Source organism: Zophobas morio, unplaced genomic scaffold (genome assembly GCF_036711695.1).
Source record: "Zophobas morio isolate AGI-343-1 ecotype UQ-CSIRO unplaced genomic scaffold, CSIRO_AGI_Zmor_V1 ptg000014l, whole genome shotgun sequence".
Lineage (NCBI taxonomy): Eukaryota > Metazoa > Arthropoda > Insecta > Coleoptera > Tenebrionidae > Zophobas > Zophobas morio.
The window spans coordinates 6,072,088-6,086,295 of record NW_026972119.1 but is presented as its reverse complement, the minus strand read 5'-3'; the positions used below and the strand labels follow the sequence as shown (position 1 = coordinate 6,086,295).

Here is a 14,208-nt window from a genome sequence, read left to right as displayed (position 1 = left end):
ATATTGCAATGTGTTGAAAATAACCCTATTACGATTTTTTTGATAAGTTTTACACTGGTCATAAATTTCAATTAACTTTTGATATTTAGCAACATCGCAAAAAAATTTAAAAAATAAAATATGGTTGTAAAACCTTAAAAGACAGGGTCCACCTAGAATATTAAATATACAAGGTGAGTCAGCTAAAAGGGGAAATCTCGAATAACTTTTTTATTTTTGAACCTATGTTAACGGAATTTAGTTTATAAATAAAGATGAATGAGTTTTATGTACGTATCACTTCATTAACAAAAAATAATTGACGGAAAGCTCAATTTGAATTACGGATTTTTATTTTACTATACAATTGAGAAAAAAAATACTCTGCAGAATTCAATATTTTTACGTTTGATACTAATTATTTGCTTTTGTAAAATAATATTTTCTTAAAGCATCAACGTTAGTCATAAAATTAATAATTTTTTTTAAGAAAAATTGCAATAATTTACTAATATTAAATAGTGAAGCTAATAAAGCAATGTTTTACATTTTTTTGAAATAAAATAAAAACTGTAAAAATCGTAAAAATAAAAAAAAAATAAATGGTATTGCTACAATATACTTTTTCTGTTGTTTTTTCTAAGCAGTGAATTAACGTATGCACGGGAGCTATTATAGCATTTGCAAATTCAGTATCATTACTTTTGGCCAATAAATAAAAAAGTTATTCTAGGTGTTTCCTTTTAGCTGCTTCACTCTGTATATGTGGCCGTTCTATTTAAAAGAACTAACTTGTATGTAACGCCCCAAAAACAAAACGCTTTGTGTAATAACAAGAATTTTAGATTATACTGCACAAAAATCCGTACAACTCTTGATTTTTTTATATGTCTAGTAACCAATGAAATATCAAGAAGATCGCGCTTATTGACTCACCCTGCATCTATTAGTATTTCATTTTTTCAAGTGTCAGTAAACTAAAATGATAGTTTCAACACCACAGTCATACTGTGTTCATAAGATGCTGGATAATTTTTTTATTTCCCTTTGACATAACCGGAAGTACATATATTTAACAAGTCTCTCGGTAGCTACCAACGTGACTGAAACTTAAGAACATATTTTTTATAAATTAAAAAACTCTTTATGACTCCTGTTTTCCAAGGTATGGTTCTAGTAAAAATAGTACGTATTTGTTAGGGTAAATGGAAGTATAAAAGTATGAGCTGAAGATACAGCTTTTCTCTAAAAATAAAATTGCACTTAATTGCTGTTAACCCAAGGCACAGTTTGTTTTAATTATGGAACAAAAAAACTGACACTAAGCAAACTAAACCTGTCGCGGTTGACCATTATAGTGCTTTCTTTCCATTCCTCGGTGCTTCAGTCTATTTTAACAAGGAAAAACAAACCCCAGAAAAATTTTTGAAAATAAATGTAAACGAACCATCCCTTGCTTAAGTTCAAACATCCCCGCACCCAGCTTTAGAACCGCGCTCAAAACCAGCTCACCCCCACCTTCGATTTCTACCCTTGAGCTTCACTCACAAATTACAGCGCCGTGAGATCGTAGTCCGACTTGATGGCCGGCGGCGCGGCATTCTGGGCCGGTCCGCAGCCGGGGGACGGCGCCAGGGGGGCGAGCGCCTGCCCCATCCCCCCCACGTGCATCGGGTCCCCGTGCATCATCCCCGCATGGTGCAGGCCCGTGGGCATGGGGTGCGCGTGCGAGTGCGACGAGATCTGGTGGCCCGCCGCCAGGGACATGTCCAGCATGTTCTCCCTCAGCCCCTCCATTTCTCGGCCGGGGTTGCTGTTTTTCCGTTTGTCATTGTTATTGGCCGAAGTGGCGTTCTGTGTTTTGGCCCGAACTTTGCCCCCTTTGGCCGCGGTCGTCGTCGTCACGCCGGCGGGGTTGGTTTTTCTCCGCACGTTCTTCGTGTTGGGCAATTTGTTATCCTTCTTCCACTTCATCCGCCGGTTCTGGAACCAGATTTTGATTTGGCGCTCGGTGAGGACTAATGTGTGCGCGATTTCGATGCGTCTTCGCCGGGTTAAGTAGCGGTTGTAGTGGAATTCCTTCTCGAGTTCGAGGATTTGGTGGCGGGTGTAGGCGGTGCGTTGACGTTTGGGTTCCATACCGGGTGCGAAGCTGCCATTTGCTGGAAAGAAAGAAAAAGGTTGAAATATAATCGATCATCACCAGAAGGAAATCGCTGGCAGAAATTAATTTACCCAATTTAATAATATTTAATAATAGTAATAGTATTTCTTGTCAAACAGAAAAGTACACTTCTACAAGTGACAATAACCGAATAGTGAATTTCGTATTGGTTTTATAGAAATTTGAAATTAAATTACATATCCTTAATTTCAATAAATTCAGTAATATTTAACGTAACATTTTAACCACGTTGACATTATCTCGACAAAACTAAAATCAAATAAGAATAACGAGAGTAGATAGACGCCCGTAATCCCAATTCATTAGAATATTATTTCTGTTTTTGAATATTTACAATCATTAACGGATATAACAATAACAATTACAAAGTTATCCAAGCTTTGCGAGAGAAATATTGCCATTATGTTGAAACCGACAAGGGTGATAAAGTCGTTATATCTTAGATAAAGAGGGTTATTTCGATAGGGTCAATATACCTATCCGTAATGGTCCTTATTACCTATTCAATCGTTAAGAAGAGAATTAAAAAAAAAATAACCAGAATAATCTGTGAAACAATATGTCCAAAAAATGTAACAGTCTTATTACGAAGTTTTAAAAAGCATATTTTGATTCCAGTAGTTTCCAAATTGTACTGCTTATCTACGCCAAAATTCATAAACTGATAAATAGGTACAATTTAATAACTTGCCAATGAAACAACCAAGTTTTGCTATTCAAAATTGCCTGGATTTCATGAGTCACATTAAAGAAATTGTTCTGAAACATTATTTTCAGTTGACGTTAGTTCGCTTTTTCCAGTTGTATATATATTACAAACCTTGTCTCTTTATGTGTTGCTTGTCCAAAACGGCTTAAACAATAAATCATAATAGAATATATTCATTTCACCAACGTTTATATGTTTTTCAATTCAACAGGCAATTTATTCAACAACATGAAGGCACAGCTAAGAACAATTAATTGCCTCCTTTCTTAGCTAATTTTTGCATGAACCAATTTGAAAACAGCCTGCACTATAAATTGAAATAAATAAGTAAAGCTTTAAAAAACTAAAAATTCCTAGTTTCGTAGTAAAATACTGTCCATCGATATTTGTCACTTCTTTACATGTAGGTACTACATTTTTACAATTAACAGTATAATCTGCAAAATTTCTGGATGTTTGGAAGCATGTTTGTTTATATGCCAAAATGAGATAAAATAGAAGACTACCGTCCCATTTTTCTCCTGCGTATGTAATTCTGCAAACATTTTTAAACACTAACAATATTATGCATATTTACAAAGGAGTTAAGTACACTATAACACTATTCCAACACAGTTTTATGCACAAAAAAAATTGATCGAAGGTTATAGTTTTGACCGAATTCCCCCCTAAATCCAGCTTTTCCGAAAAATTAAAAGGATTGATTTTGGAAATTTTATTTTTTATGAAAATCCTTAAGTATAAGTTAAAATAAAGATATCTAAGTAATGTTAAAGGAAAAAAATGCAGTAAATCATTCTTCATATAATTAATAAAATATACTGATTTCCAAAAAGCGTTTAATCAGGTTGATCACTTCACATTATTGCAGAAGTTTCTCTTGTTTTCGCCTCTAGTCTTTCTAGCAGAGAATATCGGGTTCTCTATATAATATGACGAGTTTAAACTTCGTCTTTTGAGATCCCCAAAGATCAAGTCTCGCCCCTTTGCTACTCCCTTTCTTTATTTGCGACATCATAAATCTTATAAACCTTGCAAAATATTATTATTATTAATATATAATTAGATTGCGATTAAGTTTTGAATGCGGTATTAAAGTTCCACGTTACTTACTCTACACCAATCACACGTCGCGCAACGCCTCATTAAATGCGTGATTAACTTAATCGCAATTAAAATAAGTATTGACTAAACTAGCCCTTAAAGAGCTAGCCATTCAATTAAACCAAAAATATTCAAAAAATTAGTTGACTTGTATATCTGTACAGATATCGCTTCTATGAAGCACTAACAATATAGCTGCGGTACTTCATCTGGGAAAGAATCTGTTACACATTTTATCGTAACTCAATGAAAAGTAGTCACTGAAGTGCATGGTGCTCAGAAAAACTCATCCAGAATCACGATATTTGACATGTTTAGCAAAACCAAAAGATTTTTTTAATTATGATCGGAAACACTATCTTGAATGTTTTTCAAATAACTGGAACAGACAAGCTTTTAACATTAGTGGACTTTACGTTTGTTGAGAGAAGAAGCGCTATTTGTTTTTTTGTTAGAAGTGTATACTCTGTGTTTTTATTAGTTTAATTTCAGTCTTATTGTTATTAGTTATTACTCATTGCAGCTGAGAATTTAAACCCAATTCATGAACTAGAGATAATCATTAACTGCTTTCTTGAAATTATAACACTATTCGATAATTCGTGAAAGCATATTTGGTGCATCAAAAGGAATATCCACAACTAGGATAGAATGACAGGAATCTACTTTGACCTAATATGAAGGTTTCATTTAGCTTCCAAAGATTACTTATTTGAAAGTACTATGACTCGATATTAGTTTGAAATTAATATTGGGTCATTAAAATTCAGAATATTATTTAACTGTGTAATTCAAGAAAATCAAAGTAGTCGCAAACACATTTTTCTGTTTTATTAAACCCTGTCATATAATTTTCAACCTTGATTAGGTAAATTGTAGTCACCCAAAGAGATGTATGACACATTCAGTCATCTATATTTTCCACTTTAAACAGACGATTTAAGTATATGTTATTAAAGTTTAGTAAATGGAAAGTCTAAACTAACTGCTATTAGAATAGAACAAAATAAATCACCAACAGTGCTAACCTACAATTTGTCAATTTTCATCTGTCGTTAGCGTAATGCGAAACATTTTAAAGTCACTGGTTATTTTTCAGTAATGTTGAGCAGTAAATATTTGTTCAAATGACTTTCTAGTTATTATTATTATTAACAACGTACTAAATTTGAAAGTTTGGTAAGTATATGTATATACCTGTGTATTGTGATCTTAGCTAACTACACTGGAAAGTTGTAGTCCTTGTAATATTTTAAAAAGTGTTTTCACAGTGTAGTGAGTAAAGTCCGCCATACACAGAACTTGCTGCTGCTGACCACGTTTTAGCGTTATTAAACCAGGGATTACGAGTGCGTGTTGTATTGTAATATATTAGGTAGGTATATGAAAATATAGGAAACTGAAGTTTAGTAGTAAAGAAAACATACATCGCTTGACAAATTACATTATCTCAATGCACATTGTTAACTTGTTACTAGAATTTTCCACTGTTAAATAGCTGTTGTTGTAGATCGACTTTTCAGTGTGAAGTAGAATATGTAAGTGCTTGTTTGTTCTTTCTAAATAGCGACAAAATATATAATTGGGATATCCACTGTTACAGTAAAAAAGTTATTTCATTCTTATTTATTACGAAACAGAAATAAATGTGGTAGTAAGACACGATAAAAAGAAAAATGACAATCTCTTGTCATATCTACTACTTTTATAAAGTGATCCTAATGAAAACAAAGGCAAAATATCGATTATTCGTAAATTTTGGTGCTCGATGTCAACTCACACCATTTAAATTTAGTTGACAAACAGAGCAGTAACATGTAGCTATAATCTTGCGTGATGTCAGTTAGTAAGGTGTCTAACTAGGCAAATATATGCTGAAGTTGGAAGAACTTTTCTTAAAATATAGAGAATATCTAACAAAATCGTGATAGGACAATTCACAGGGATACCTCTACTGTAATTTTACATAGATATGAGCTTCGACTACAACGGCCAAGAACATATATCCAAACTTCGACGTTTTTGTAAGTACCATCTACAGCCTGTTATTGAAAGGAATGTAGAAAATAAAATCGGCAATTGGTCTAGAGGTAGGGGTGCTAAAAGTAAAAAAAAGTTCAGGTAAAAGTGTTCTCCTTTTAAAGAAGAAACACGGTTTTTTTTCAAGAAAGTAACATACTAGACTCCAGGACTATCATTAGAATCTTGCTAACAAGTAATGTAAAATAATTAACCAACAATTTATCAAAATAACAAAATAGACGATTTATACATAATAAAATTTTAAAAGTCATTAACATTATTCATTGAAATAATTCATAATTTGTTACTTCGGTAAATTTAAGAAGAGTGGTTTTACTGACACTTTAATAAAAATTTCTTTCTTCAATTGAGGTACTCGGAGAAATGAATTATTTTTACTATCATTATCATCTTCTTTGTTGTTTGTCTGATTGCAACTAAGGACCTAAATTCCGAGTGTCCTCTTGACCATCTATCTAAGTTTTTTTAAAGCATTTGATAAATTTTCAAGGTGTCGTCTTCTACACCTAGATATACTGGAAAATGTTCTCCAATGCTTTAATTTATTCTTCAGTAGCGGACTTTTAGCGCCAGGGTTGGGAACGCATTCAGTAAAATATTATGACTGGAGTGCCAGAATGCTCAGTACTTCGTCCATTACTTCGTATTTCCTAAGTACCCAACATTATAATATAAGACAAAAAGTAATTATCAGAATTTAACGCAAGATTTTCATGTCATTTATAATTAATTTTAATTAATACCAGAGAGTGGTTGCTTCCGTTACACTTGGACCTACTATTTTATATGTTCGTAATAAAAGCCCTGACATCTGTATTTCTAGCAAATATTAAAACGTCAAGTACAGAATCGTGTATTGATTTAGGTGTTATCATTAACAGCAATTTATCGTGGTCAGACCATGACGTATTTATCAGGAGGAAGGCTCACAGAATGCTGTTTCTTCTAAGTAAAAACTAGAGTGTTTTCCAGTACTTGATATGGCTTCCTTTGGGCATTTTTATCGCATAAAATAACGTTTCTACTCAAAATGTGAGGTTTGGAATATGTAGTGAACTTGTAAGAAATTAGTAAATACCTACGTATAATATAGATACAACTAGTACAAACATACTTTTTAAATCAGTTCATTATTTAATATTTTGTCACTGAAACTTTATTGTTGTCTGTTACCTATATAACACTATTTTTTGTACTGGTACACTTTAACCGAACTTAAATAATGTATAAAAACATAAAATTGTATTCGTAATCAAATTTTGATTTTTTATTAAAAAATTCTAAAATAAAATACTCATAAACATCAACTCGCATAAATTATTTTCAATAAATTGTAAAAAAAGTCAATGAAAAAAAAATAGTGTGACGCTTATATTTAGGATGTTCTCGTATTTATAACTGATGAGGCGCTTTGAGAAAATATTATTTAAAGGTTTAACGACAATCTGTAAAGAATGTAAAAGGAAACAACTGTCCATCGTTTCGGACATGAAGGAATTTTTTTCTTCAGGGCAATTAATATGTTGTAAAAATACCTTGAGACAATAAAACATCGGTTTGAATATGCAATAGATTTCTTTGAAATCAATATAACAATATACAGCGTGCAATCTAAAACTATTATAAAATTCAATAGAACTGACTTTTGGAAGTATAAAAAAATAGTGCATGCCGTCGTTAATTTCGAGATAATGGTAAGTGAAGTTTTGATTTGTAGCGATTCGAAAACCTGTCCATCCATTCAGCTAGCATGATTCAGTTCTTGGACATGACGCAGTAAATAGATTAAACCTTTTTTGTTGTACTTATTATACGTTAATCAAACCTTTGTAAGAAGTAACAGTTATTAACAGTAGATAAAAAGTACTGCAATCTTTTAATAACAGAAACAACAGATTATGTGCCTTTTTAAGTGTAACACTGAAATATAATAAGGAAAACACAGGAAAACAATGTTAGCAAACAAATGGATCTTAAACGAACAGATGTGTAAATTCACAATTACATATAGTAATGGAAAATGCATGATAAAATGGGAGATAATATTTTGACGTGAGAAAACTTGTACCTACAAGACTGCAAAAAAGATCGCTAAGAAAAAAGTAAGATAAATCGAAAGAAAAAAGGATAATATCACAAAAATAACTGTTAGGTAAATCAGGTATTCATGGTGCAGGAAACGTTGAATACAAATCATTATACCGTTTTTAGAAATATGTATTATCATTATATCAAAAAGCATAGCAAAACTAACATGCAAAAACTCAAGAAATACTTATATGTAAAAACACTCTATCACAGTGATTGTATTAAATTGTATTAAATTACCAGAGAATAAAAATGGTGAATGAATGTAATTTTTCCAATTTTACATTTTTCTTATTATTGACCTTACAATTTATTAGAAAGCAGTTTATTACTAATTTTGATATAAAAAGCTTTAAATTCTTCTTATACTTTAAAGATTAATAAATCATCTGCATCAAAGAAACCGATAGCTTTTGAAATACATAAATGAACTATGTATTTAGTCCTCAAGATAAAAACTACGAAAATTAATAGACTAGAGCTCAATCTATAACCGTCGGTTAACATTAAGTTTAAGATGAAAGTTTATCCTATAGTGGAACCCGACAATCCAAGCATTTTTAAACATGTATTGTATAGTGCAGTTGAAAGATTGTAAAACATATTAATCCATAAATACGTCTATTTCTATGTATTCTTACAAACAATGAGATAAGAGGAGTAAATTTGTTAGTAGCTTTTACTTATTCTTTACAAATAATTTGATAAACGTAAATCATTAAGGCGTTGCATATTTTGCGTAAAAAACTGCTTTTCTTAACCTATTCCCTGGGAGAATATAGATACAGAATACTTTGAAAGTAAAGATATATTAATCTAGATCATATAGCTTTGTATTCGAAAATTGTTCCCAAAATGAAAGTATGGATTTCTTTCATAAGCACTGGTTATTCCATAAGAAACTGATAGCTAACTAATAAAATTAGTTAAAATTTTGTCATCCGCTAATCAATTTTCGATTAGTTGGACTACTAAAAATAATTTTCCTGAAAACAAGGTTGAAAATTTTCTAATTGAGTATATTATATTTGCCTGGTTATAGTAAATTTATTATAAAACAACTGGAAGGTACTGCATTATTATGACTAAACAGTAAAAAGGTGATCGTTGTCATTATTTAAATGATTCGATTCTGGGTTCATTTAAAAAATAAATATCCGTTAATTTTTGTAACGTTGTATAATTTTAACGGATTAGTGAAATAAATTGGTCTAAATGCCCTTTTGAATGTAGAAGTCTGCAAATATTATAATTTAATTGCATATGCGCAGTTAAATTGAATGAAACAGCTGAAATTCTCGTATCTGAATATGTAAGTAATGATAATGACACATTATTAAGTCTTGATATTGGAAATTTAATTATATAATCATTTAAGTGCATAATTATAAATTCTTCGTAAACCCGCGAAGTGTGATTCTGTTAATTTTGTTATTACAAAATGTACATTAATAAAAGTATGAACTGATACTTATTACATTATGATAATGAATAGAATAGAAATCTGTAAGTTTCACCGATTCTGAATCAGTTAATATTTAAGTTAACAAAGGTTATTTAACACTAAACTAACATTTGTGAGTAAATTGATGCTTAAAACACGTTACATTATTACTAGCAGTCGTAAGGTTTTTAATTGGAATTTCTATGACTTTAAAGCAATTTTTAATAAACATCATCAGTTTTTACAGTGAATGTTTTTAAAAAGCAGAAGAATTGTGAACTAAAAGGATTTTTGGCAAAAATTATCATACTCTGTGTGGGTTTTTACTATACCAACAGAAATTGATTTATGTATTAGTTATCATTAAAAACACATTACTGTCTAGGAATGAGTAAATGGCGTCTTATACATTTTATATTAGTCGGACGTCTCTGAAATATTATTACGAACTCGTGCATGCAACTTTTCAAATATTTACTTTTCAATTAATATTAAAATGGTGCCACTGTACTTTACTTCGATTCAAAGATATTACTTATTCATACCATGTTTTATAAGATATTGATATACGTAATCTACTGAATTGGGTAAATTCTAAATCGACTTACACAGAAATAAAAAGAAATTAAGAAGTGAGCTATCCTTTAATAATATCGTTAGCTGAGAATAATAATCTAGTGACAATGGGTTTACTCAATTTTACTGTCAACAGTTTACACCATTTTGTATATGCATTTAATGCATTTAGTGTAATTCAAAACAACATTTTTCAATATTAGATTGGACTTTATTATATATATTTCTACTTAAAAAAAATTTAGAATCTGGTTGCCTCTTTCACAAAAAGAAGCTTTTAATTTTGCACCTACTTTTCCCCTTACTATCTAAGCACTGTATTCTCCCAAAAAATGCGATAAAAACGTGAATAAATGCTCAATCTATCATTAAATAGGTATTCAAAAATCTGCTTAAAAACTGAGGCAGACAAAAAAAATTGATGTATATATTCACAAAACTATGAACACCTAAAAGTGATTCATATCAGACTAAAATCAATACAACAATTAGAAAAACAAGTATTGGAAGACTTTGTACCACCTTGTACACTTACGGTTAAAATGTGTACAATACAGTAAAAAAGCGATGAACTTTGCAAGTGCTAATTTTAAAATTTCACAAAGGAAAGTAACAAATGTGCAAGTCATGTTCACCTTACATAACACAGCATTGTGTTGCTGCTTAAATCTGCTACTTCAAAAATATGTTCTTCAGTAACACCACCCGCAGAAGCACAGCACCAATTAATTGAATATAATAATAATGTTTTTACGGTTGAGAAATACGCTACATTTTCTTTCGTAACATTAGTTTTGAATTCTAATAAATACAAACTTGCACAATCCCTAATGACATTTATTTTACTATTATAATATGAATTAATTCGTGACTAGAGATGTGTTCGATACAAAAGCCATACAAATAGAAAAAAGTGTAAGCACACGTACTTGTGTTCCATAGCCGGGTTTTAATTTCACGATATTGGTCATTCCCAGCAACAATCATTAATTATTCTATTAGCGGCATTCATCAAACCAAACTAAGCGGATAAATCCGTTTGATATTTCAGGCCGAACTCAAGCAACCTCCCGTATTTTTCAACCGTTACCATCACGCAGTACAATACCACCCATCTACGGCACATTTACCAGAAATAACCTATTAAACGAGCTCTTCACAACCTTCATGAATACGTCTAATTAGAGTGGCCCACTTCAAATCCGCTTCCAAGACGTTCGAATTTGTAGCGAGCGAGTCCTGACGATAAACAATTTAATTTTTGGTCGGGCTGCGGCCGTCGGAAAGGTCTACAAAGCGATCCAACTCTCCTGTTAGCAGCATTCTCATTGCCCAAACGATGATTATGCACATTATTGACATAAACAACAATTGCACCGACAGTCTGGGCTGTGCCAAGGTCAGGTTCAAGATTTGGTGTGGTCCAGGACCAAACGTCACGATCTTGTAGCTGAAGGTAATTAAATTCCAGGAATATGTTGGCTGTTTTGATAGGACGGAATGGAGAGGCCAATTTTGCCAGGAAATTAAACCTTTCACTTTGAGGAACGCCGATTAGGGATTAAGATGGTCTGCTTTTCGTGATGACTTTAACAGTTTAATAAGTGTGGTAGTAGAATATGTCCTTGAGGAGATTATGTCGATCTACATGTCTGGTGCTAAAGCCAAAGACCAAAATTATGAGTTGGTTCTGAATGAAATGATTACATGGACGCTGACTTTTCAAATTTCAAGTACGCTTGCCGTAATAGTTACAATAATAGCAAAAGTAATGAAATCATCAGACACAGTAAGAACAATGTGCAGAGTAGGTAATAACAACTTACTTACTTATAAAATAAATTGAAAAACTTGAAATGCTTCAACAAAGGTGGTGGTTTTTTTTCATACTGTAAAATTTCAGAATACTTTTCAAAAAATATTTATTCTTGTTTACCTATATACGACTGTTATAATATTGTTCAGTATATTCGTAACAAGAAAAATGAAATTCATTACTTTTATAAAAAATATTTATACAACTGTTATGTATTTAAGGTCCTTTCTTAATTCACTAGAGGTACCTACGTAGTTTGCCACGTAAGTAAAACATAATACTGGAATTAATATAATAGAAATCATAACTTCATAACACAAACATACAATGTCGAAAAATAACGATATATTTCACCAAAAATGTGCATTAAAAAGAAGAGAAATTAAAACGGAAATTGCAGTTAGGGATAGATAAACGAATTCAGTGATGGTGTAAAAAACTTAAATAAATAATTAAAAACAAGACAAAAAGTAAAACGATGGAAAGAAATATTCGTACAGATGAAGCAGCACTTTGTTATTATGTTGAACAAAAAGAAAAATATTGAAACCCAAATATGATATTTAGACACCTATAGCATATTAACTAATATAATTATTTCTGTGAAAAGTGTAGTTCTGACGTTATTTTAATCAAAAATAGTTCCTTCTTACGCTCGGAAAGTAATAGTAATTTGCTTCCGAAATGGGTAAACTAACCTAAAATTGTGATAAATTGTTACGTTGTTCATATAAATAATTAACAGTTTTAATAACAATAATTTTATCGATTTTTATATGACGTCTGGTAAAAGAAAAATTTTGCAACAAACTCGAAGCACTTAAAAAGTTAAAACATAATATTTTTGAATTTTTTATCCTAATTGTGATAACTATGGCCTATCGTCTAATATTGTGAAAGAAGTTAAAGGTAAAGTCGTTCAATAGCTGACCCTCTGCATTGTTTGAAACTAACCAAAAGAGCAAAAGAGATCTATTTATTTTAACAGGAAATCAAACACGGAACCTAAGATTTAAGGAGCTTCTGTACAGTTTGTTGTTTATCTTGTATTAATTAATATCTTAGTATATATTATACTCAGAGCAGCAACCACACAAGATTTAGGGTCGATAGTGTATGAAAAAGCAACAGTGTAAGGTCTATAAACTCAACCTTGTGGCACTTCTCACACATTTTTATAAAGTTTCATCTATAGCATTTGAATTTCAGTATATTGATGTCCTCTGTATGTATAATTTATGAAGTAAAAATATCCCGCGAAGAACATAGTTTTCTAGAATTTTGTAACAGTCCACTTGGTAAACATATATGTAGTTAAGGTAGGCAGCCGTATTTTTATTTTCGTAGAAGTTCGGCCGTGAGTGTAACACTGAGCTTTCAGTTTCCATCTTCAAAATAAGGACGCAAATAATTTTTTTGATTCATCTCAATAACAAGTTTGCCAAAAGTTTTGTGGAGCATTTTTACAGATAATACAGTTATCTACAACTTTAATAACAAGTTTTTTGTCTGATATTACTGAAGAAATGATGAGTACAAAAATGAAAAACTAGAACATGAAAAATTTTGAGTTGATATTTCACAGCGATGACAGAACAAAATTTTCAATGAAATAAGTATAAAACATAAAAATTTTACATCTAAAGAGAAATGTCGTAAATATATTAGGTAATCTTACAGAAAGAAAGATTACACAGTCCTGCGATGACTAAATTGTCTAGAATCTATCTAATGATTTTAATAGGTGTTCAAAAAAGGAAAAATATTTAAAAAAATTCCATCACCTAAGGTTTTTCCGGATTTTGGATTCTTTTGTTCTATTTGTAGATGTTACCCAGTGATTCTTTACAGTAGTACAGGATCGTCTTTTTACCACTGTTACTTAAATCAATAACCATATTTTTTTTTAGTTACCATGATGCAAAAAGTTGATACAATCTGTTCTAAAGAAACCATTTAGTTCAGTATAGCCTTCCTTACAATTGTGGTTAAGTTGGCAAGTTAAGTTAATATTTACAATGCAACAATATTAAATCAAATATTGTATGAAAAACGTGAAACAAATAATATAGAGAATTACCTACACTTTTACAGCAAAATTTGTACAAGCAAAATTTTTGGAAGCGTAAAAATAGCTGTACCTATGTAGAATTTTCTAGAAGAAAAATTTAGAAATTAATTGTCGTACCAATTTATATAATATACAAGATATTACTGAATGTCCAAAACAATTAGTGAAGTTTGAAACATTTGTAGTAGGTATG

The 14,208-nt window shown here is 31.0% G+C and overlaps 1 protein-coding gene across 2 annotated transcripts in view; it reads right to left on the bottom strand.

Annotated features, from left to right (window-relative positions):
- Nucleotides 1-596: 596 nt before the first annotated feature.
- Nucleotides 597-14,208, bottom strand: part of LOC135129220 (homeobox protein Hox-C4a-like) — a 34,799-nt gene continuing 21,187 nt past the window's right edge. For both annotated transcript variants that reach the window (XM_064056361.1, XM_064056362.1), the window contains one exon: nucleotides 597-2,141. In XM_064056361.1, the coding sequence (XP_063912431.1) occupies nucleotides 1,531-2,141 (611 nt within the window). In that variant the 3' untranslated portion in view covers nucleotides 597-1,530. The remainder of the gene's footprint in view (nucleotides 2,142-14,208) is intronic.